The 25,877-nt window shown below is 40.3% G+C and overlaps 1 protein-coding gene across 1 annotated transcript; it reads left to right on the forward strand.

Moving 5' to 3' along the window:
* The first annotated feature begins 30 nt into the window (after positions 1 to 30).
* On the forward strand, positions 31 to 24,210 carry Mterf3 (mitochondrial transcription termination factor 3). The gene is made up of 9 exons (XM_059247700.1): positions 31 to 202; positions 1,669 to 1,729; positions 3,464 to 3,800; positions 5,371 to 5,523; positions 11,218 to 11,407; positions 16,628 to 16,775; positions 17,146 to 17,217; positions 21,037 to 21,198; positions 23,940 to 24,210. Exons 3-9 carry the CDS (start codon positions 3,476 to 3,478, stop codon positions 24,132 to 24,134), a joined length of 1,245 nt encoding a protein of 414 aa, XP_059103683.1. The 5' UTR covers positions 31 to 202; positions 1,669 to 1,729; positions 3,464 to 3,475; the 3' UTR covers positions 24,135 to 24,210.
* The last annotated feature ends 1,667 nt before the right edge of the window (positions 24,211 to 25,877 follow it).

The raw sequence follows: 25,877 nt of genomic DNA on the forward strand, positions 1-25,877 counted from the left end.
CTCGGAGCGCAGCCCACGTAGGTGGCGGCGCGGGGCGGGCGCGGCGAATCGCGGACTTGCTGGGCGACCGGGCAGTGTGGACGGTGCACTCGGTCTGCGCCGCCGCAGACCTGGCTTAGGTGTAGCAGGAGCGCAAGGCCGCGGTCCGGCGGTGTTGGAGGCCGGTCTGCATGCAGCCAGCAGCTGGGAGCCTCGCGGCTTGGTAGGTTCTCGGTGACCCGGGGAGGGGGTGCGTCCCTGAACCTTGTAATGGGAACACTGCAGGGCTTATTTACCAGCACTAGAAGGGGGCCCAGAGAGTGTCCTGGCTTCCTGTGGAGTTTTGTTAGAGACTCTAAGGTGTCCTGACTGAACTCTTGGTTAAAGAGTGTTGGTTAAATTGCCCGCGGGAGAGCGGCCGCGCTATCTAGAGGTCCTTTATTACGAAGTGCGCCTTTCACCTCCCAAGGTCAGGATTAGTTCGAGATCTTAAACCCAGAAAAGCCTGTTTCCGCTCTTTTTCCTGTTCCTAACAAAATAGTATAGGATACAGCCGAGAACTGGAATCCCCTAAGATTTACTTGAAAGATGTTAAGGACCTTTTCTTCTTTTCGTCTTCCTAATGTACACACCGCAGGGCATTACACACAAGTGCAAATCTTCACTCGTTTCTGAGTGCTGTGTGTGCCTGCACTTGACCTGTATTCACTCCCACTCAATAAACTGGAACCCCCTGACTTTCAAGGTTCTAGCTTGGTGCAGAAAAGTCCCTGAGAAAGTGGGTCCAGGGAGGGGGCGGAGCTCTGCTTTTTCCTTCTGCTTTAGCCTTTGTTCAGATGGTTTAGACACTGGTCACGTGAGGGAGTGTAGTGGCAAATAAAAGGGGGAGAGGGGTAAAAATTAGTCTTTAGCAATCAGATCTTTGAATACAACTGGAATTTAACAGTGTGTCCATTAGCTGTGGAAAAGTTATTACATTTGATTCTAGACAGACTCCAGAATGAAGTTGGGGTTGTGGGAGTTGGTTTGAATGTATCACAAAGTGCTTAGACAAATCGTTTTATTGTATTCTCTACCTTTATAGAAACGTAGTTGAAGCTGAGAGTGTAGCCCGGGGTAAACTGTAGCTGTGAGTTTTCTCCAACACAGCACACATAAAAGCATTATGTAGAGACTAGTTTTGGGGCCTCCATCATGGGCTAGAATGGCATGCCCAGTCTGACATTGCCGAGAGTTCACATCAAGAACCAGGCTGTCAAGTTACAACTCTTTGGTCTTGTCTGTGTGACATAACTGAGTTCCCACTTTGGTGTAACTACTGTGGAGACCAGAAGAAATTTGAGTGAAATTTTGACAGGTTTGGAAATTCCTTTCCAACTAAAATTTAGCAAAAGTTACCTATCCCACAAAGTTACTACAAACAATCCTTCCTCAGGTCACTTCAGAAGGAAAGAGATTTGCTCTTGTATAACTCTTAGCCATTGTCCCCAAACTACAAACCTCCAAGACATTAGACCCTCCATTCAGGGCATAAAACAAGCTGAATTCCACCGTATAGAGAAAATACAGAGGCATAAGCAAGAGTTAATTCATGGTTAACATTTTTTCTCTGTCTAGTTGATAATAATTATGGCTAACATTTATTGAGCCTTTCTAATTTATTTATTTGAATCTGTCTCACATTTGTAGCTCATGCTAACCTTGAACTTTGAGCAATCCTGCCTTAGGCTACTGAGTACTAGGATTACAGGTATGACCCCCCCCCCCATACTTTTATATGTATTATCTTAATATTTAAGTATTGCTGGTCACTTCTTTGGTTTGTTACTTGTTTGGATTTTTTTTTTTTTTTTTGGTTTTTCGAGACAGGGTTTCTCTGTGTAGCTTTGCGCCTTTCCTGGAACTCACTTGGTAGCCCAGGCTGGCCTCGAACTCACAGAGATCCTCCTGGCTCTGCCTCCCGAGTGCTGGGATTAAAGGCGTGCGCCACCACCGCCCAGCCACTTGTTTGGATTTTGTCCTTCTTTTTTTTTCTTTCTTTTTTAACAGCTTCAAATACATTGTTCTGGCTTGCCTTAAACTTTTAATGCTTTCTCTGTGTCCCAAGAGAGGGTTACAGGAGGCATTCACTACCATGCCCAGCTGCTCCTATTTTGACCCTTTCTGTTTGAAAGCTGTTCTTTTTATTGCAGCAGGGTTTTACCAAACCACCTTTGTTCAAGTCTCTTTTGAAGGACTGGATATCAGACCAGTCAACAGTTTCAGTGTTCTATTTAGCAATATTATTTATGACTCATTTAAAACAGTGGGTTTTGTTGTTGTTTGTTTTCTTACTCTTTGTACTGTTTTGGGGGCCCGCCATCCAGCTCCCAAATAAATCACACACAGAGGCTTATTCTTTTTTTTTGGTTTTGTTGTTGTTGTTGTTGTTGTTTGTTTTTTGTTTGTTTGTTTGTTTTTTTTTTCAAGACAGGGTTTCTCTGTGTAGCTTTGCACCTTTCCTGGAACTCGATTTGGAGACCAGGCTGGCTTCGAATTCACAGAGATCCACCTGCCTCTGCCTCCCGAGAGCTGGGATTAAAGGCGTATGCCACCACTGCCCGGCTTATTCTTAATTATAAATGCTCAGCCTTAGCTTGGCTTGTTTCTTGCCAGCTTTCCTTAACTTAAATTAACCCATCTACTTTTTTTGCCTCTGGGCTTTTTCCATTCTCTTACTTCTGTAAATTTTACTCTTACTCCTATAAATCTTACTCTTAGTCTGTGGCTTGCTGTGTATCTGGGTGGCTGGCCCCTGGAGTTCCTCCTCCTTCTCTGGCTACTTCTTCCTCCCAGAGTTCTCCTATATATTCTGTCTGCCTGCCAGCCCTGCCTAGCTATTGGCCGTTCAGCTCTTTATTAGACCATTAGGTGTTGTAGACAGGCACAGTAACACAGCTTCACAAAGTTAAACAAATGCAACATAACAAAAGTAACACACCTTAAAATAATATTCCCCAACAGTATTTCTTTTTGTTTACTTTGTGACTAACTTATATGCATAAAATACATTTTAATAATTCAGCATTATAATCTGCAATATATTTCCTATGTAGACTTCAAACCAAGTTCCAAGAACATTTCATTTTATTACTGTTACAGTTTCCTTGTGAAGAGCAAATTAACAGTTGATTTGGGTCTGTTGTAATTTGAGCATTTACAGACTTGTTTGGTTTGGTTTAAAGTGATTCTTTGTTTTGTTTTTAAATTGTAAGGCATATCTTTATTTTTCCAGTTCATAAGTTTCTGTTTTGATTGGTAGCTGAGATTGCTTTTGCTTGTGGCTTTTCATATATAAGAAACATTTGCCTACCCTGAACATATTTATTAAATTCTTTATTTTAGGAAGTAATTTATTATCTATTTATTTGCTATTTGACTGCTATTTTAAACATTTGAGTAAGTTAATCTTTCTTCTTTTGATGATTTTGTTTTTCTTTTGTAGACTAAGAAAAAAATGGCCCTGTTAGCCCAACAGATACCCAGATGGTTCAACTCAATTAAATTGAGTAGCTTCATTAAACCTGCGCAAATCACAAAACATTCTGCAAGACCGGGAAAAACATTGTCAAGTGGCTTCTCATCTCAGGCTCTGTTGTCCTCTGACAATTGCTTACTCCAGTGTGGAATTAAGACTTATAGGACTTCCTCATCTTGGAATAGTTTCTATTCTGCCAACTCCAATAGACAAGAGAGCAGTTCTGTGCAAAGCACTCTGCTTCCTTCAGTGAGTGAAAAGCCAGACAGGATATCCAGTTTTGACTCTGAGCTGCCTCTTGAAGGTAATTCTGGACATTGAGTAAAGTCCCCTTTTCAGGGCTAGTTTTGATCATGCTATATATTTAGACAATACTCACCCAGTTCGTGTCCTATTTTGTACCAGGCAGGAAAAGGAACAATGTCGGTTGTATTCATTCAGTTCTATTAAACTGTTATTTTAGTAAGTTCCTAGGTTAATTTGTGTCAGATTATTTTATAGCTGAATGTATAAAACATTTGCTTTCTAAATATTTAATTTTGTAGTTTCTTTTGAAAAGTGTCCTTTTTGGCATTAATTAGATACTTATCTTTGGGGTATACAATTTTGACATATATTTAATTGTGTAATAATTACCAAATGGGAACAGTGAGTTTACACTTCAAATTTCCCTTGAATTGCTGTATAGTCTACCCTCCTCTTTCCATGCCTCTTGATATAGGAATACATTGTTATGCCACAGGTATAATAATACTCCATTAGGAAAATGTGAATGATTGCTAAAAGGGGAGGCAGGGAGGAGAAGCTGGCTGTGAAAAATGAGAAAGAATTGTTAATAATGTAAAACAATAAGAGATTATAGTCTGAGGTCCTTAAAGTTGCAATTTCAAATATCTTTCATACCAATCGTATTAAAACAACAGCAAAGAACTACATATCAGGGCAGAGGATTGGCAAAGGATTGCAGATGGTAGGAACATAGAAATTCTCTTAAGAGAATTTGCAGAGGAGGGCATTGGATGAAAATGAATAAATTCGGGGTATCATAACTTTAGAATGTGGATTTGGGGTATTTAAAAAAGTCATACTTTTGGCCGTGTTCACAAACCATGTCTCTCAGAATGTGGTTGAAGAGCAGTAGACCTTTAACATTCTTACCTGTTGATGAAAAGTGTAGAGAAGTAGTTTTGTGCCTTACCCAGACAAGGTGACTCATACCTGTATTTCTAGCATTTGGGAAGCTGAAGTAGGAAGATTGCCTGGGTTGTGTTCACTGTCTCAAAAATGGATTGAATGCCTTGAACTTTACCAACAAACTTCTTACCTTGAAGGGAGAATAGTCTCTCTGGGTACTCTTAAATCTTAGGATATTTTTAGACCTTTGTGGTGTGTGAGTCGCCACTATTAGGCCATGCTGGCTTCAAACTTGCTGTAAATCTCCTTTCTCAGCCTGCCCAGTGGAATGCTGGGATTACAGGAATGGACCATTATTCTATGCTTAGACTTCATAAACATCTAATTCTGAAATGACCTTAGTACTTAACCAGTGAAAGACACAAACTAAAGAAGATATAATATTTATGGAAATTTTAGGTTGTTTTCTTTTTAAGGTGTATTTCATTTTTAATTATGCATACGTATATGTGGGTGTACATGTGAGTATTAGTGCCCATGGAGCCCACAAGATAGTAGGTCCTAGAACTGAAGTTGTAGGATTGTGAGCTTCCTGATGTAGGTGCTGGGATCCAAACTGCAAGAGTAATACATACTCTTGACCACTGAGCCATTTTTGTAGCCCCTTTATAGAAATAATTTTCCAAATGTTCATGACAGTGCTAACTTGCCTCTCTTTTTCCTCATGACTCGCTGCAAAGAACTGGATGACTTACCTCCATTGTCTCCAATACAACCAATTTCAGAGGAGGAAGCTATTCAGATTGTTGCATACCCTCTGTTGCCCCTATCCTCCTTCACACTTGGAGACTACGTAGATCATTCCAAGACTCTGCAGCAGCTAGTGCAGCTTGGTAAGTTTCTAACCTACCAGTTAGCCTGTGGTGCACTGCTCTCTGTGATGTTATCCCTAACCTTCCTCCTGGAACCCACTGACCTCATCTGGATTGTTCTCTCAGCCTACATAACTTAATATGCTGACTAGTACATTATCTTTGAATCTAGGTAATTAAAGGCAGCTAGAGCTGTTTATTGCACACTTTTCCTTTGGTCCTATCTGTAATCTAGCAACCTTGTTGAACCTGTCTTCCTTGAGTCTGGTTTGGCACTTCTACTTGATTTTTCTCAGTAATGACCCTGGGGAGTTGAGAGGAATTGGATAGGTAAGAGATGGAGGAATCGAAGTTTCCACATATAGCCATACATAGTTCCCCGTTTTTAGCTTTTACTTCATCTTGCACCTCTTAATCTCTAGGGACTCTTATAAAGGAAGACGTTTAATTAGGGCTGGAAGCATAGCAGCATGCAGGCAGACATGGTGCAGGAGAGGAGCTGAGAGTTCTACATATGGATTCACGGGTAGCGGGAAGAGAGAGTCACACTAGGCCTAGCTTGAACATTTGCTTCCTCCAACAAGGCCACAGTACTCCAACAAGGCCACACCTCCTAATAATGCTACTCCCTATGAGCCAGTGGGGGTCATTTTTATTCACACAACCACTCCTTATCCAAAATACCTGGAACCAGGAGTGTTTGAGATTTGAGGCTTTTTCATATTATTCAGCATATTTGCATAGACTTTACCAGTTGATCATCCAAAACCCAAAAAGTCCAAATTCTAAAACTTTCAGTGTTTCACATACTGGCATCTTCCATTAGAATTCTTATTTGTGGGCCTTTCAGTTTCTTATTCTCTCTGATAAGTCTGTTTTTATATGTTATGTTTGGGGCATATAGATAAATCTTGTTTCACCAAAGATGCTCCCTTTTGTTTCTCATTCCCCATGTCTTGGAGAGCTATTTTGTTTATCAGAAAAGGGAAAAGAATACCTGTGCCATGCCATAGCTGGACAACCCTTAGGGGTTGTCCTTGTTTCTTTCCTTCCTCCTTCCTTAGCATCTGTTCAGAACCTTATCCTCCATAGTCCCTGATAGGGGAATGTCTTTCTGTATGCTGTGAATATGTGTTGCTCTGATTGGTTGATAAATAAAGCTGTTTGGCCTATGGCAAACAGGAGGCAGGCAGGAAATTCAGAGAGAGACAGGAACAAGGCAGGGAGACCAGCCGCTGCCATGAGAAACCGGTTGTAAAGACACCGGTAAGCCATGAGCCATGTGGTAAAGTATTTATAAAAATGGGTTAATTTAAGATGTAAGATCTAGCTAGTGAGAAGCCTGAGCCAATAGGCCATACAGTCTGTAATTAATATAAGCCTCTGTGTTCATTTGGGTCTGAGAGGCTGCAGGACCAAGAGGATACAGGAGCTGGGTGGGCACAGGAGGACTTTAAGCTACAAGTCCATATCTCAAGTTTGCTCTTATTCTGTAGTTAACCTTCTTTAGAACTCATCTGTCACTGGATTATCAGGTAGGCACCTCCTACTTTGGTAATCCTGTGTGAGTGAGTGTGTGTGTGTGTGTGTGTGTGTGTGTGTGTGTGTGTGTGTAAATGTGGCCAAAAGCCAGGTTCTTTCCTTGGTCTGGACTTGCAAATAGGCTAAACTGAGTGGCCAGTGAGCCCCAGAGATGTATCTGTCTCCACGTACCCAGTGCTGGGATTACAAGTGCACACCACCCTGCTGGGTCTTTTTAAATGTGGCTTCTGGGGATCAAACTTAAGTCCTCATGTTTACAAGGCAAGCACTATACTTCCTGAGCCTAACTCCAGCCCCTAACTTGATAACTTCCTATTCACTGTATTGGCCCTGAAAACTCCCTATAGTGTTCCTTCTAAATTGCCAATTGAGAGCACTGGTTAACTGCTTCAAATCTTCAAAGCCTTCCAAGGCCTTTGAGTTCTCCCTGCTTTCCTCCTGCTCATCTTGTCAGCCTCTCCTCTTGCCTACTTCACTCTTGGAGAACTTATCTCAAGTTCAAGCAGCTTCTGATATGTGTAGACAGATTTCTAAATGGTCTTATTAAATAAAAAACATGAAGCCAAATATAGGAGTGAGAACCTTGAAGATCAGGGAAATAGGGAGAGCCACCAGCCAACCTTACCTCACCAATGCAGCTTCCAAATGCAAGCTACTTCCTGTCTACCCACACCTTTATATGCCTTGCTTTTCTGCCCTCTCATTGGCTCTTAGCCCAGCTCCCTTGTCACTGTCTGTCTGTACAGACCTCCAGGTCTCTATGGTTGGTACTGGAATTAAAGGCGTGTGTCACCATGCTTGGCTCTGTTCCCTAGTATGGCCTTAAACACACAGAGACCCTGCCTGCTAAGTGATCAGATTAAGGGTGTGTGCTGCCTGACTTTGTTTACTTAAAATGTCTGACCTTTTCCCCTGATCTCACCACATTTAAGCATAATTAAAATATCACCATAGATATGTGTTCTCTGGCCCTACCATCTGAGTGACCCTTCTGAGTTCCACTCTGCCTGCTTTTATGCCTGCACTAATGACAGTATATGGTAATGTTTCACTCTTGTTTGGGACCTAGTTAGCCAGATGTTACCCAAATGTGTAGGAAATGACTTATGTTCTCACAAAGCTTCATGTGAGGCTAGGCATTGAATCCCTGTATGTGGAGCCAGAGATAGGTGGGATATAGTAGGTCCAGCTCTGACCTGGAAGTACCACCCCCATTGAGGCTTCGGTAACTATCATGCCTACAAGAGAGGACCCCTGAAGACCCGAGATCCCAATGGGCCAGCTCTTTTGGTTTCTGGATCCTGGACACTGGAGGTAGACCGAACAGAATTCTCCAGAGAACACCGCTGGACTGTGCTTCACTTTCCCAGACCCTGTTACCTATCCCTTCACTTGTAAGTTACCCCACAAAATAAACCTCCCTTTTAACTACATGGAGTTGCCTTAATACTTAAACCAATAGTGGATCTCTGAGATCAAGGCCATCCTGGTCTATGTAGTGAGTTCAAGGCTAGTCAGGGTTACAAATACCTATTTGAGAAGATCTGGAAGATGAAGATGGAGGTAAAATGAGAAGTCCAAAATGAGAAATACAAATAAAGGCTCTTTCATTAACCTAAGCATCCATAAGTTAATGAATGGTTAAAGGAAATGTGCTGCACATATACACAATGCAATACTAGTCACCAGTAGCTAGAGTGAAGTACTGTCATTTCCAACAGGACTTCGAGGACTTGCATACAAAGCCATGTCACATTAGAAGCAGAGAGAGAAAGAATAGTGGTTTTGGGGTAGGGAAGGTGACCATAGGGAGATGATGGTGGGAAGGTACTGAGTTTCTGTACTTAGTTCTAAGTGTGTTTTAAATATCCACAAAATGGTACATGTGGTGATAGGTTAATTAGCTTTGTTTAATCATTAAACAGTGTAGATATACCTTAAACATCTGTTGAACCTCAGAATGTACACAGCTTAAAAGACATTCTGTAGTAAGTTCAGAGGTAAGAGATGACATCTGATACCTGCTTTGAGCAGGAGAGTAAGTTACCTTTCCTTCCAGAACAGCTTCCCTAGCCTACAGCAGTTACTCAGGGTGATAAAGGATCAACATGGTCCAGACCTATAAATAATTTACAGTATACTTAGATTTCAGATACGTTTCAGCCATTCTTTTTGTATGTGCTGATAACCTCAACAGCATGTCTTAGAAGTAACTGTAAATGGCAGTAACTCAGAGGATCCATTGGTGCTTGTCAGTGTTTTTAGTAACAAAGCTATGGTCCTCCTCTGCTTGTTTTCCTCCTTTCCCAGGAGGCCAGTCCTGTGCACAGAGGCTCCTATGCCAGCTGGCTTCTAGGCAGCTTCTGCCAGAGCAGCTAAAGGCCAGAAGGGCCACGTCAGTCATTTCTTCATTCTCCAGGTCCTATAACTGCTCATTCCATGGCAACAGCTCCCATCATGCAGCACTTCCCTAATAGTTTACAGTTCTCTCTGAGCTCCAGAAAAGGCTTGGTCTCCTTATCTCTACTGCTAGATAGCCTTTGTGTGTCCACTTAGCTCTGCTCATGCCACTGTCTTACATTTCTTTTTATTTGAGCTCTGTAGGATAATATTTACTGCTTTGCAGATCTGACTGATGACTAAATATATGTAACAGTAATAGATTCAATGTCAATATCTGTTACAGCATATATAGCTCATTTTCTATTCCCAGTGCTTAGCAAAAGTATCTGGTCCACAGTGGGCAGCCAGTGTCTGGCTTTTCATTTTAGTAGAATCCTGAGTGAGCTGAGTGACTTAAGTAAGCCTTGTGCTCTCCTGATGGGATTCTGCTCTCCCACTGCTGCTAAAAAGCAGCTTTCCATTTCCTCACAGCCAGGGTGTGACAGCTCACACTGAGCAAGACCTTCCCACATGTGTAAACTCACTTGGAGTCCAAGTTTTTTTCGGTTATTTTAAAGCTATGTTTCCCTAATTTATCACAGATTTTTGAAACTGGCTTCCATCTCATTTTTTTATTCACTCATTAATTACACTTGATTTTGTATTATTTTTCACTTACAAAAGAATTACATGTAGTTGATTAAAGTTCAGCTATTCCAAGAGGTACCCTTGCCCCCAAGTATAACCACTATTACCAGTTTGTTGAGTAACTTTCCAAACCTTTCTCTTACAAAGTAAATGGAAAGCTAGCCATGAGCTTTTTAATTTTCCATAATTAATATTTGTTTATATTCTTTTTTTCTATGTGTAGAACTAACACATATTTAGATTATTAATCAATCTGGAAATAAGACAAAAACATTTTAGTATAACTAGTGATCCCATTGTACTTTAATGGAATAGTATTATCTTTTTCTTACTGAATTTAAATGCCATCACTAGTGTGTAGAAAATTATTTTAGTTTCTGGTCTCTGTTCCATGTGTGGTGTGGGTAGGTGTGCATTTGTTTCTAAAATTGGTGAGTAAATGTGGTGATATTTTATTTTATTTGGTTTCTCAAGACAGGGTTTCTCTCTCTAACAGCCCTGGCTATCCTGGAACTCACTTTGTAGACCAGGCTGGCCTCAAACTCAAAGAGAGAATATGATGATTTTTTTTATTGTGGATACTTTTAGGTAAAAATGTTATTTCATTGCTTTTATAAATAAGACTTATATAAAAGTACCTCTAGAAATAATTTTAGAAAATGGGTTTTTGTTTTGTGGTACTAAGGATTGAACTTATAGTCTTATGTATACTAAATAAACACTCTATCACTGAACTACCCTCTCTAGCCTTTTTTAATTTAATTTTATTTTTGTATTTAAAATATTTGTCTCTTCAAGTTTGACCATTGATCATGAGCTCACTATATAACCCAAGCAGGCCTCAAACTTATAATCCTCCTGACTCAGCCTCCCAAAGTAGCTGTCCATGTGATTTAGTGACTTTCTCTTTGGGGGAAATTTAAATACAAATGTTTTGTCTTCCTCTCTACATTGACCTTTGACATAAATACTATTATTGATTTAAATTTATTTCTGCAAACAGTTTTATTTAAAAATACCTTAAGTTTCCATTTGTCTATGTCATTTCTCCCTTAAATAGATTATTGTCAGTACTTTTTTCTGTATGAAATTAATGGCTGAATAGCAAATTGAGTTCTAACTAATCCTTTTCATTTGTTATAGGAGTGGATTTGTCTAGGATAGAAAGACATCTGGATGTAGCCAACCTCCTTCTAAGACTGGATTTTGAAAAGGACATTAAGCAAATACTCCTATTTCTTAAAGATTTGGGTTTAGAAGATAACCACCTGGGACCATTCCTGACAAAAAATTATACTATTTTTTCTGAAGACCTTGAAAATCTTAAGACAAGGTAAAGTTTGAAGTTATTCCCACATAACCTAAGAAGTGCTTATGGAAGAATTACTTATGTATGTGTGTGAAATTTTCTAGTCTGCTATTCAAGGATCTACTGAGTGAGTATGAATGGTTCTTTTAGCTATGGACTTTTAATCTAAATGGAATATTTGAAGTATTTGTTTTGTCAGCTGTCAATTATTTCTCTTTTCAACTTACTAATAAGTTAGTATTGAAATTTCTCTTCAGAACCTGGAAATTTTTCTCTTAAGTCTCTATTAACAAGTAGTTGAATGATCTAAGCCAGTCTTACAAGTTGGGCAGATTGTTACTGTTGTTACTGTTTTTCTGTACTTTTTCATATTTGGAGACATGGTCTCACTATGTAGCCCTGACTAGCCTTGAACTCATAACCCTCCTACTTTTGCTTGCTAAGTACTGGAATTATAGATGTGTGCCACCATACCCAGCATTTCTAATTCTTTTTTTGTTTCTTTTTTGTTTTGTTTTGTTTTTTGTTTTGTTTTTCAAGACAGGGTTTCTATGTGTAGCTTTGTCCCTTTCCTGGAACTCACTCTGTAGCCCAGACTGGCCTTGAACTCACAGAGATCCGCCTGCCTCTGCCTCCCGAGTGCTGGGATTAAAGGCATGTGCCACCACCCCCGGCCGCATTTCTAATTTTTGATAGGAGACATTTAGCATTCTTTGAACAAATTGTTTATAATATACTTTTCCATAAATTGAAAGGTTATTCCCATTGTTGTAGTCATGGTTCTCTAAAGAAGAAAACTGGTAGCCTTTTAATATATATTTATTAGAATGGATTACAGGCTGTAATTCACCTAGTTCAACAATGGTTGTCTCATGACCAAAAGGCCAAGAATGCTCTAGTTGTAAAAAATAAATAAATAAAAAAGAATGCTCTAGTTGTTCAGTCTCAGCAGACCTAGACTGCTGCTGAACCCCAAAGAATTCCTGGCGTGTAGGTGGTCCTCAGTATATGTTAGAAACCCCAAGAAGTTGGTACTGATATCATCAAAGGAAAGCCAAAGCAACACGATAAATGAACTTCTTGTCAACTAGACTGAAAGTAACAGACGAAAACCAAAAACTTCCTTTTTGGAGGTCTTTTTATGTGGGCTGCTGTGATATTTTGTTTGTACTCTAATAAATAAAGCTAGCCACTCTAACCATAAAAGCCAGGCAGTGGTGGCATACAACTCTTATCTCAGCACTTGGGAGGAGGAAACAAAACGTGATATGGCTGGGTGGAGAGAGGAAGTGATAAGGCGAGGCGGAAACAGGAGCTCGGCCCTTTTCATGCTGAGGAGTTGGTGAGGTAAGAAGTGGCTGTGGCTTGCTCCTTTGTCTCTCTGATCTTTCAGCATTTACCCCTATATCTGACTTAGAATTTTTATTGTTAAGACCTATTAGAATTTGCACTACAGGCTGCCACCAGAAGGTGTGACCTGGATTTAAGGTAGATCTTCACCCCTCAAATAACCTGATTAAGAAAAATCCCTCACAGGTGCATCCAACAACTTGGGTTTAATTGATTCCAGGTGTAGTCAAGTTAACAACCAAGATTAGTTGATGACCGTTTCTTTAAATAGAATATTTATAAACATCTTTGCACTTCATTCATCAGTCAAAGAGTTATTAATCTGTGGAAACATTTACTATAAGATGTTAATGTGTTAGACATTAAGAATAACACTCAGAGCAAGACAGGGCCCTGTTCTTAGGTTAACTCTCACTTCACCATTTGTCTCCCATTTGTTGGTGTGTGTATTCTCAGAAGTATTATTCTGTTTACCTTATTACCCAAATCACAACTACTCACTCATAACTTTTGGCATCCATTGTTGTTACTTGGGGGATTTTACTCCTTTGCTCTTTTGGGGGTCCACCACCCAGCTCCCAAATAAATCACATATGGAGGCTTATTTTTACTTATAAATGCCCAGCCTTACCTTGGCTTGTTTCTTGCCAGCTTTCCTTAACTTAAATTATCCCATCTACCTTTTGCCTCTGGGCTTTTCGCATTCTCTTCTGTAAATCTTACTCTTACTCCATGTCTTGCTGTGTATCTGGGTGGCTAGCCCCTGCAGTCTTCCTACTTCTCTGGCTACTTCTTCCTTCACTCCTCCATCTTTTTCTTCCCCTCCTCTCAGATTTCTCCTATATATTGTCTCTGCCTGCCAGCCCAGCCTGTCTCTCTCTCCTGCTTTGCTATTGGCTATCCAGTTCTTTATTAAACCAGTTAAGGTATTTTAGATAGGCACAGTAACACAGCTTCTCAGAGTTAAACAAATACAACATAAACAAAAATGACACACCTTAAAATAATATTCTACAACACTCCACCTCCAATGAAACACCAAGACCCCTCAGTTCAACCTCAATCACCTGTCACATCAGTTGGACATTTCTGCCGTGGAATAATTTTCCTGTACACTGTAAGCATTTGTCACTCTAATTGGTTTAATAAAACACTGATTGGCCAGTAGCCAGGTAGGAAGTGTAGTCAGGGTGACCAAACTAAGAATGCTGAGAAAATGATGGATGGAGTCAGGAGTCGCCAGCTAGACACAGAGGAAGCAAGATAAGAATGTCATATTGAGAAAAGGTACCAAGCCACATGGCTAAACATAGATAAGAATTATGGGTTAATTTAAGCACAAGAGCTATTTCGTAATAAGCCTGAGTTACCAGCTGAGCATTCATAAGTAATATTAAGCCTCAGAGTCAATTATTTGGGAAGTGGCTGCCGGCTATTTGGGAATTGCTGACTGGACACAGAAACTTCTGCCTACACATTTCTCTCAATCTCTCCCTAGGATACTTTGCCTCCGGTCCTGCCAAGATCACACTTGTCTCTTGCTGCCCAGTTCCAATCCCTATAGACCAGTGGTTTTCAACCTTCCTAATGCTTACCATGTAATATGGTTCCTTATGTTGTGGTCATCCCCAACCATAAAATTATTTTCATTACTACTCCATTACTGTAATTTTGCTACTGTTATGATTCATAATGTAAATATTTGATATGCCACCCCTATGGAAGGGTCTTTTGACCCTTTCCCAAAGGGATTTCAACACACAGGTTGAGAACCACTGCTGTAGATTGTTCTCCACATTGGGATTGATCTGCTAAGGGCTTGGCAGTTTCTTGGCTAATAATACACTAATCCTTTTCTTTGAGTTAGGGAAAAAAATGAAACTCAATAATCTGCATTTCTTATATCACACATCTTACATAGTTAAGGCGCCGGACCAGGCATCAGACTTAAAAGACTGATGCTCTCTCATCATGGGATTCATAGAGTCCTATGATACAAACTATCATGTGGCACAAGGAAAGAGTGATTCTAAGAAACTCAGACCCAGAATCCTGGCTTCAGGTACAGATTCCTTCATTCAAAAGCCAGTGCACCTCATTAGACCAGATTTATTCTAGGAAAGCATTGAATGTCAGACAGTGGGAATCACTTGAGAGGTTTCACCGTAATTATTGCATGAGGTATAGAAAGTTAAACTTTATTTAACCAAGATTACACACACAGTATAAATGGCAGAGCTAGGATCCCAACTAAGTTGGCCAAACTCCAGAGTCTTGATACTTACTGTACATAGCATCTTCCTACATTTAATTCTGTGAAAGAAACCTGTGTTAAGGAAGCAAAGTTTCTTGTTCAAGTTGCCACATGCTCTTGACTGCTAGAGAAATGTTTATTAGAATCTTTGTAGATATTTTATCTGTGTAGACTCAAAAAGGTATATGATAGCCGGGCAGTGGTGGCGCACGCCTTTAATCCCAGCACTCGGAAGGCAGAGACAGGCGGATCTCTGTGAGTTCAAGGCCAGCCTGGGCTACCAAGTGAGTCCCAGGAAAGGTGCAAAGCTACACAGAGAAACCCTGTCTCAAAAAACCAAAAAAGAAAAAAAAAAAAAAGGTATATGATAAACAGTGAGTACAGTGAGTTTCTACTGAATATGTAAGAATATAAAAATATTTAATTAAAACTTGGGTTTTGGCTTTGCTAGATATAGCAGGTTTATTTTCTACAATATCCATAATAGCACCAATTTTATGTACTCATTTTCTTTTCAATGAAAATAACTTAGAGTGTAAAATTGCAAGTCCTTTGTAGAATTTCCAAATGAATAAACTGCATATAGTTTATATAAATATATATTGTTTTGTGTGACATATGGAAATGCATGCTTGTAATTCCAGCACTTGGGAAACTAAGCCCAGAAAATGAAAAGGTCAAGGCCAGCCTGGGGTAGGTAATAAGACCCTGTCTCAAAACCAAAAATTTTGGCTGGAAACAGATGGCTCAGTGGATAAAGTGCTTGCCATCCAAATGTGAGAGGACTAGAGTATGGATTCCCCAGAACCCACAAAAAGCCAGATGCCATCTCAGCAGGCTTTTGATGATGGGAGGCAGAGGCTTCTGGAGCTCAGACGATAGCTAAACTGGCTTCTGTGCCCATGAACAATAGGAGATCCTGTCCCAAAACAAGGTGGAAGGCTAGGGCCAACCCCTAAGATTGCCCTCTGAATTCCACTTGTTCACCAAGGCATGTGCATGTCCCCTTTCCCCCATGATATGCATATAATAATAATTTGTTTAATTTAAAGATCTACCCAGAAGTATATTAGAATTATTTTCTGATTCAAAGTAAATGGAAACCAGTAAAAAATGTATCAGGTGCTTCTCCTGAAAATGTACCCATATTTCAGCTATTACAGAGGTTTTTTTGCGGGGGGAAGGGTGACTTTTTAAGACAATTGCTCTGTGTAGCCCTGGCTGCCTTGGATCTCACTCTGTAGACCAGGCTTGCCTGAAACTCAGGGATCCACCTATCTGTACTGGGATAAAGGCATGCACCACTACTACCCAGCTTACAGAGTACTTTTATTGATCTTTTTTATGGGGAAGTTATAGAATCCTTTTAAAAAAAAATGTTACTTTAGCTCTGAGTAGACTCAGAAGTTTCTATTAATATATACATATTGTGAATATATACATGTAAAAGTAAAAATTGTAAAGAGATGAGGGCAGGACACAAGAGGAGTGGGGATGGAAATTATGTAAATAATAGTACTCCTGTATGTACTCAAAGCCTCAAAAAAATTTTAGATGTTAGTTCAGAAAGTAACATAATATGCTTTATTGCTCTAGGAAGTGTTTATCATGCATATGTTTGTTTTTTATTATTTCTCCAGAGTAGCTTATCTACAGTCAAAACATTTCAGTAATGCAGATATCGCACGGATGGTCAGACAGGCACCATTTCTCTTGAGCTTCTCGGTGGAAAGACTGGATAACAGACTGGGATTTTTTCAGAAAGAACTTGAACTGAGTGTGAAGAAGGTAAAAAAGAAAAAAGTATAAGGAAATGTAGTCTCTCTTTTAGTAACCTTTAAGTGTCATGTTTCTAAGTGCCTGACCCACACAGATCCTGTAAATGCATGATACTTTGTATACAAAAATGAGTAACCCTGATAGATTAAAAGGGAGGCTCCACCACTTTATAATATACTACCAAATAGCTTCCTTAAATTCTGTTTCCATGTTGGATTTCTCATCAAATAATGTTAAGTTCATACATATTTCCAAGCTTTCTGTTATTTGATTGGGTCATATTTTAAATTTTAGCTTGGTATTCCTTGTAATGCCTTAGTTTTCCAAGCTAGTTAAATGTGCATGTATAGTGATGATAATTATTATGTTTCAACTGTAGACTAGAGATCTGGTTGTTCGTCTTCCAAGGCTACTAACGGGAAGTCTGGAGCCTGTGAAAGAAAATATGAAGGTAACATATCTTCAAGCTATAAGAAGCTAATTTCTTTATGTACTTAAGTTTTCTTTTCTTTTTTTGGTTTTTTTGAGACAGGGTTTTTCTGTGTGTAATCCTGGCTGTCCTGCCTCTGCCTCCTGAGTGCTGGGATTAGAGACATGCGCCATCACCACCTTTGGCCAAGTTTTCATAAGAGACTAAATACTGCTGTTGTCATCATACAAAAGGAAAAAAGAAAAAAAGCAGATTTTTAACAGAAGTTATTTCTAGAGGACGGAAATGACAGTTTATTTTAGCCAGTTGTCTTGCATATGCTACCCACTCTACCTAAGTCAATAACCTGTAGACATTATGACCCAGGATCCTGAAGCAGTAAGGTATAATTGGGACCTGGAAACGGCTTTTCATTACTTGGTGTGACAGGCAATGTCTGTGCTTCCTGGCCTGTTTTCATTCTGTGAAACCACTTTTGACTATCATGAGAATTTATGTTTTGAGAATGTTGGAGGCTGTCTTAGTTAGGGTTTCTGTTGCTGCTACAAAACACAATGACCAAAAAGCAAGTTGAGGAGAAAAGTGTTTATTAGGCTTACACTTCAGCATTGCTGTTCATCACAAAGGAAGTCAGGACAGGAACTCAAACAGGGCAGAATCTGGAGGCAGGAGCTGATGCAGAGGCCATGGAGGGGTGCCGCTTACTGGCTTGCTCCCCATCACTTGCTCAGCCCACCTTATAGAACCCAGGACCAGCAGCCCAGGGATGGCACCACCCACCATGGGCTTGGCCTCCCCCTTTAATCACTGTTTCAGGCTTTCTTTGGGGCCACCAGCTAGTTCCCAAATCATGACACAGACACTTATTAGTTATGAAGGAAAGCTTGGCCTTATCTTATGCTTATCCCACTAGCTCTTATAATTTATTTTAACCTGTTTCTCTTCATCTATGTTTTGCCTTGGAGCTTTTTACCTTTCTTTCATTCTGTATGTCCTACTTTCCTGCTTCTTCCATGTCTGTCTGTCTGAGCTGCCTGGCTGGCCCCAGGCATCTTCTCCTTCATTCTCTTCTCTCTCCTCCTGAGCCTAGGTTCCTCCTATTTATTCTTTCTGCCCACCGGCCCCACCTATCCCTCTACTGCCGAGCTATTGGCCATTCAACTTTTTATTAGACCAATCTAGTGCCGTAGGCAGGCAAAGCAATACATCTTTACATAATTTAACAAATGGAGCATAAACAAATGGAACACACCTTTATATAGTTAAAGTAATATTATACACCATAACAAATGTAACATATATTTACATAGTTAAAGTAATATTCTTCAACAGATCACTAAATGAGAAAATGACTTAGAGTTGGATCTCATCGAGACCTTTCCTCAACTGAGGTTCCTTCCTCTGATGACTCTAGCTTGTATCAAGAACAGAGGCTGACTCAAAGAAACTTCTGTAAAGTTGTCACTTGTCAGCTCCACTTCTATGACAGAACATGCCAAGTACACTTTCCTGTCTCTCCTCCAAGAGAGTAGTATGACACCAATAGCAGCAGCAGTAGGAGTAGAAATTGTTAGGTAAGGCCTGTTCTCTGGGATGCTGAAGTATTTAATACTCAGTCATTGAAGTGTTATTACAACCTCCCACCTAGGTGCTGTTCTGAGGAGGGATTCCCTGTTCTCATGGCTCTTAGAATTTAAAGGAGTATAGTCAAAAGTGATGGGGTGGATTGATTGGCCAGGGTGGGGTAGGGTGTGGTGACAGTTTCAGAGAGGGCAAAAGCATATAGAGAGGACCTATGATATTTGGATGTTTCATTTCATCTATCATTTCTATCCAGAATTTGGATTTCTATTCCATGACAACTGTGTGTATATGCTTGGGAGCAAAAGCTCAAAAACTGCTTTGAAAATCTTATTTTTTTTTGTTTTGTTTTCTTAAGTTATATAAAATCATGGTTTCCTATATATGTGCTATTTTACTTTGTTCTTATTCACTCCCCTCTGCTGCCCTCCCCATCTCCTTACACCCCTTTTGTTGGTACTCTGCTTTCCCCAAGTAGCTCCCCTTCTGCCTGTAAGTCAACATGAATTCCATTGCTCTCTTTTTTTTCCCCTCCCACCCCCTTTAAGATCTTTTCCACCCCTTCACAGTCCCCTTTCTACTTTCATGACCTACATGCACATGCATCCACACTGGTATAGATACATTTATGTCTAAATTTAAGTCTGAAGTCTGTATATGAGAAATCATGTGGTATTTGACTTTCTTTGTGTGGCTTATTTCACTTAACATAGTGGTCTCCAATTCTACTCTTTTTTTTTTTTTTTTTTTTTTTGGTTTTTTGAGACAGGGATTCTCTGTGTATCCCTGGCCATCCTGAAACTCACTTTGTAGACCAGGCTGGCACCAAACTCACAAGAGATCTACCTGCCTTTGCCTCCCGAGTGCTGGGATTAAAGGTGTGGGCCACCACCACCCAGCCTTATTTTCCTTTAATGTCATTTTTCTTCAGAGGTGAAGTAAATTCTGTTGTGTATATGTACCACAGTTTCTTTACCTATTACATTTATTCATAGGCATCTAGACTGAGTCCATGTTTTAGCTATTGTGATTACTGCTGCAACAAAAATTGATATGCAAGTATCTGCAGTATGTTGACTTAATTTTTTCGTGTATAGACTCAAGAGTAGTATAGCTTGGTCCTGTGTTGGTTCTGATTTAGCTTGTTTGGAAGCTCCACCATAGCTGTATTCACTTAGCTCTGCAGTCCATAAGCTGGGCAGGTCCCCTTACCCTCACAAAACTCCCCAGCTAATAATCCCTATGTTGACTACTTTCTAGCTGGACCTATCTCCCAATTTCACTGAAAGTGTGGGAAGCAGTCACAACATTGAGATCTGTTCAGGCAGTGGACCTGTCTTCACACTTTTCTCTAAGTTTTATTCAGCTAGCTGGAGGGATGTAGCAGTAGATGTCAGGTACACCACAGAAGCTTCAATTTTTAGGCTTTACAGCAGTGAGCAGGAGATGGGTCTTCCAGAGGCCAACGTGCTCCTGGCAACCAAGGGCAGGGTTACTTTTCCCTATGCATTTCACTATGTAGGCCTCCTGCCACCTTTACTTTTAATCTTCTGCCTCCACAACTACCTCCCCAGGCTGTCTCTCACCCTGAGGCTATTGCAGATTGGATTAAAGCACACTGTTTTTCCCCAAATTCAGGCCTCCAGTATAGCTCAGTTTCAAATAATAGGTTATCACTCAAGATGGCACAATCTCTGCATACCAGCGTGCAGATGGACAGAGTGAGATTCTTGACCACTGGCCCAGGAATCACTGTCTCAATGAAACCTGCAGTGGGTTTTGAAGATTATGTAGGCTGTAGGTGTGTCTGGAGGGTACCAGTCTGCCTCTCTTGATAGTAGTTAATTTCCAACAGTGGTCTTCTCAGTCTCTTTGCAGTCAAGTCTATTTTTTTCTTATTCTGACTCTTCTCCATAACATCACACGGGGGCTTCTAGTCCAGCATCTTGTCTGCAAGTCCAGCACTGACGGCTTCTGCCAGTCCACACAGGCCTCCTTTTGCTACGTGTTATTCAGTCTCATGTTTCTTTTTCTGTGGACCTCATGACCATCAGTGCAGAAAAGCTCTTGCTCAGGTAAGGGGTTTGAAATTTGGGTGACCCCAACGAGTGAACTGTAATCTCTTGAGGCGTACTGGTATAAATGCCCCTGAATTTTAAAAGGTCATTACTTTAAACTTCAGAAGAATCAATTTGTCCTCCAGCATAGTACCAAAAGACTATTTCTACTCATAACTCCCAGGAATTTACTTTCTTGTAGGTTTATCGCCTTGAACTTGGTTTTAAACATAATGAAATTCAACATATGGTCACCAGAATCCCAAAGATGCTAACCGCAAACAAAAGGAAACTTACGGAGACTTTTGATTATGTACACAATGTGATGAATATTCCCCACCACATCATTGTCAAGTTCCCACAGGTAACACATCTCCCAGCCCTCTCAGACAGCTGCCCTTGCAGGCTTCAAGGTGTGGTGCTGTGTATTTGTAGGAAGTTCACAGCTGCAGGGCTCCTGAGGTTTGTCTCTACCCCTGTAGTTTTTACCTACTCCTACCTTTGACTATTGGAATCAGGAGAAAACTCAAACAGTCTCTTGGGTTTTTTTCCATTAAGTTTAAAAATATTAAGTCCTTTCTTCATGGTGTAGAGATATGAAAAGATTAATATAATCTTAATAATTCTCAAAACTAGATTGCATTTAGTCCACTTCCTTCATATGGAGTGATGCGTATTTACCCATCATACTCTGAAGGGCCTTTAATATAGGATGATGCTGGCTTATTATAATAAAGTATAGGAGGCCTAGAATTGTGAGACTTCAGCTTATGGAATAATTATAAGTAATCTATGAAAAAGCAGTGACAGTTTGTTGTCTTCTAGACCATTAGATAATTGAGAGTGGGTTATATGAGAATCCGACCTCTTCCTACCTTCCCATTGGATATAATTATCTTTCTTGTTGGATTTTCCTTGAGACCACCAGCTCCCCAGTAATGACACAGAGACTTATTATTAATTATGAAACCTTGGCCTTTAGCTTAGGATTGTTCCCAACTAGTTCTTATAATTCAAATTAACCTGTTTTTATTAATCTATGTTCTGCCACATGGCTTTTACCTCTCTCCCATTCTGTATGCCCAACTTGCTCTGCATCTCACTGGCATCTCCTGCCTCCCTCAGATTCTTCCTCAGTTCATCTCTCTCCCCAGAAGTCCCACCTATTTTCTCCTGCCTAGGTATTGGCTGTTCAGCTCTTTTTTAAACCGATCAAAAGGTGACTTAGGCAGAGACACATCTTTACAGTGTACAGAAAGATTATCCCACAAGTGGAGTCCAGAAATTCATTATAAAATGGACAATCTACCCTGGGCTAGAATGTTTGTGAGCACTAAGATTACAGAACTCAGTCGTACATGGCTTGTAATCTAACGTGAGAGGCAGAGGTTTAAAATAAGCTTACATATTAGTAGAGGGCTCATGGGGCAATTAATTAATTTGGTATGAAGGAGAGAGAAAATCATAGATATAGTAATACCTATTGAGTTCTCACTGCTTTGTGTATATGGACTCATTATAATTATTCTTCCAACAATTATCCCTATTTGACAAAAGAGGAAAACAAAGGGACAAAGTGAGATTCCTGTCTACCACTGGCCCAGGAATCACTGTCTCACTAAAACCTGCAGTGGGTTTTGAAGCTCTGTAGGCTGTAGGTGTGTCTGGAGGGTACCAGTCTGCCTCTCTTGATAGTAGTTAATTTCCAGCAGTAGTTCTCTCAGTCTCTTTGCAGTCAAGTCTATTTTTTTTTTATTCTGACTCTTCTCCATAACATCACATGGGGGCTTCTAGTCCAGCATCTTGTCTACAAGTCCAGCACTGATGGCTTCTGCCAGTCCACACAGGCCTCCTTTTGCTACGTGTTATTCGGTCTCATGTTTCTTTTTCTGTGGACCTCATGACCATCAGTGCAGAGACACAAAGGGATTGTTCCAGAAGCATACCAATGTCACTCCAAGTTAGCAGCATGTACTTTCTTTGGTCACTGTTTTCAAAGCAAGTTACTTTTCAACAGTGGGGATTTTAATAGGAAAAGGCATGCTTTCCATTTTCACCCTCCTCCTGCCAAAAGGGACAGCCTTATTTTATTTTGATTCTTGTTGGGTAACAGAATTTAAAGATCAAAACAGAGACACTTTTTTTTTTTTTTTTTTGGTTTTTTTTTTTTTTTTTTTGGTTTTTTTTTTTGAGACAGGGTGTCTCTGTGTAGCTTTGCGCCTTTCCTGGAACTCACTTTGTAGACCAGGCTGGCCTCGAACTCACAGAGATCCACCTGGCTCTGCCTCCCGAGTGCTGGGATTAAAGGCGTGCGCCACCACCGCCCGGCAAAACAGAGACACTTTAACACTACACAGATGATGAGTTCCTTTGTGCTGACACAGATCTTGGTCTCTAATGTTGGTTCTCACACTTGGCAGATAATCTAAAATCTAAAAAGCTAGTTAAAACAGATTTCTGGGCCTCATTTCCAAGTTTCAGATGAAGTGGTTTTGGGGTGAGACCTGAGGATTTGCTCTTCCAGTGCTCTCCCGGGTCTCTAGAGTCATTGTGTTGGCTGCATTTCATGAAGGCTTTTTTTTTTTTTTTTTTTTTTCTTCCCTGAGACAGGGTTTCCCTGTGTTGCCCTGACTGTCCTGGAACTTGCTCTGTAGACCAGGCTGGCCTCAAATTCACAGCCATCCACCTGCCTCTGCCTCCCAAGTGCTGGGATTAAAGGCATGCACCACCATTGCCCAGCAAAGGCTTTCTTTCATTATCATTCTGTGTTGGTTTTTAGTCCCTCTTAAATTATAATTTACCTTCTTCTTCTCCATTTTTTCTTAAAGATGGGCTTTTGCCCTATAGCCCAAGATTTCTGCTCGATATGTCAGGCTTACTTTGGAACTTCCTACATGACCTAGGCTACCACTACACCTACTACTCTTGCTTCAGTTTACCAAGTGCTGTGATTGTAGGTGAACACCACTATGCTCAACTCATAATTTCTTATCTATTAATACTTAACGTGTGTGCTGGGGCTCAAACTCAGAGCCTCTCCTAGACATTTATCTTTCAATCGAGCTACCCCCTCAGCTTTTTATTGTAAATTCCTTTCTTTTCCAGGTATTTAATACAAGAGTATTTAAAATTAAAGAAAGACACTTGTTTCTTACCTACTTGGGAAAAGTGCAGTATGATCCAGCAAAACCTAACTATGTCTCTTTGGACAAGTTCGTATCTGTTCCTGATGAAGTATTCTGCAAAGAGATTGCCAAAACTTCCGTAAAAGATTTTGAAAAATTCTTAAAAACGCTTTAGTTTTTGATGAAAGTTTAAATATATTCTTGTAAAGTCAATGTATACATGAATAAATCAGTGTATTTTTAAAAATAAATGCCTCAGTTTTCAATATTGAAAACATTTTCCTCATTTTTGGTAATTTTTTTGTTTGGTTGGCTTTTTACATTTATTATTAATTTTATTAGAAGAAATTACATCACTTTCCCCCTTTCCTTCCCTCTCTCCAGATTCTCTCAGATACTCTTTCTCCCCTACTTCCCATACCCTCCGTCAAGTTAATAGCTCCCTTTTATTACTGTTAAGTGCAAGTATACATGTATATATGTGCATGCACAAATATATAAATACAGTCTGCTGAGTCTTTTTGTTGCTTGTGTGTATATGGTTTCAGGGTTCACCATTCTGTATTGGCTAACTGTCTTAGTCACTTTTCTGTTGCTGTGAAGAGATACCATGACCAAGGCAACTCTTATAAAACAAAGCATTTCATTGGAGATATGTGCTGGAGAAGTAGCTTTGCGTTCTACATCCTGATATATAGGCAGAGAGGAAGAAACTGGGCCTGGCATGGGCCAATACGTCCACACCTCCTAATCCTGTAAATGGAGGTGGAGCTTTTCTGTCCTGACCTCCTGGTCCCAAATACACAAAAGCTTATATTAATTATAGAATGCTTGGCCAGTTCAGGCTTATTGCTAACTAGCTCTTACATTTAAATTAACCTATTTCTATGTATTGCCATGTGGCCATGGCTTTACTGATCCTCTGGTGTCTTGCTTCTTGGGCTGCTTGTTTGGGTCTCTCCTGACTCCCCCTTCTTCCTCCCAGTCCTCAGTTTGATTGTCCCACCTAACTTTATCCTGCCTTGCTGGATAAGGTTGATCAGTGCTGTGGATATTGCTCTGTATAAATAAACACTGATTGGCCGGTAGCCAGACAGGAAGTATAGGCGGGACTAACAGAGAGGAGAATTGAGGGAACAGGAAGGCAGAGAGGGAGACTGCCTGGAGCCGCTGCCAGGACAAGCAAGATGTAAGGTACCAGTAAGCCACAAGATTGGCGGGACTTGGTGGGACCCGGAGAGAAAAGCGCTCCAGCTACAGATCAGCTTTATTATTAACCAATGATAGTAATACTTATAAACAGTGTACAGAAGGATCATCCCATAGCATAATTCTTCTCAAATAGCGCCACTCCCTGGTAACTAATCGTTCTTACTCAAACCACCAATCAATATGGAAGCTCATCACACAGAGAGGCTAAATTTTTCTGCCAGTAGTCATTAGTTGCCTATAGTTATTTGTCTAGGGATGGGACCCCTCAAAAATTTCTCCCTTCCGTGTTTGGCATGTCCATTGATATTGCCATTCATCCCAGTCTTATTTATGCAGCCATTTCTAAGAGAGATTGTTTCATAGTAGACTTCTTAGTGTCCTGGCTTATAGCATGAATCTTACTTGGTCTGAATAATAAAAACCCAGAGTCAGATATAGGGGTAAATGCTGAAAGATCAGAGAGAAAAAGAAGCAAGCCACAACTGCCACCTCTTACCGAAAGACCCTAACCCTTCAGGCTTACACCCCCAAGCTCCAGGAGAATAAGGAACTAAAAAGAAAACTAGTTCCAAGGGCAACCTGACTCAGCCATCATTCAACCACCTCTGCCACAATGTAACAATGTAAAGAGATCTCTGTTAAGAGATGCGCTCAACTGTGACTGGGATAGTTGCAAGTGTTCCAGGAAGGACCACTGTGACCTTTG

Source organism: Peromyscus eremicus, chromosome 20, assembly GCF_949786415.1.
Source record: "Peromyscus eremicus chromosome 20, PerEre_H2_v1, whole genome shotgun sequence".
Taxonomy (NCBI): Eukaryota; Metazoa; Chordata; class Mammalia; order Rodentia; family Cricetidae; genus Peromyscus; species Peromyscus eremicus.

What these genes read in the sequence shown, in the direction of transcription:
- Mterf3 (XM_059247700.1), top strand. Translation starts at nt 3,476, where the DNA reads ATGGCCCTGTTAGCCCAACAGATACCCAGATGGTTCAACTCAATTAAA. An exon ending in CTCTGAGCTGCCTCTTGAAG is followed by an intron (nt 3,801 to 5,370) that starts GTAATTCTGGAC and finishes CTCGCTGCAAAG; the next exon opens with AACTGGATGACTTACCTCCA. An exon ending in CTGTGAAAGAAAATATGAAG is followed by an intron (nt 17,218 to 21,036) that starts GTAACATATCTT and finishes ACTTTCTTGTAG; the next exon opens with GTTTATCGCCTTGAACTTGG.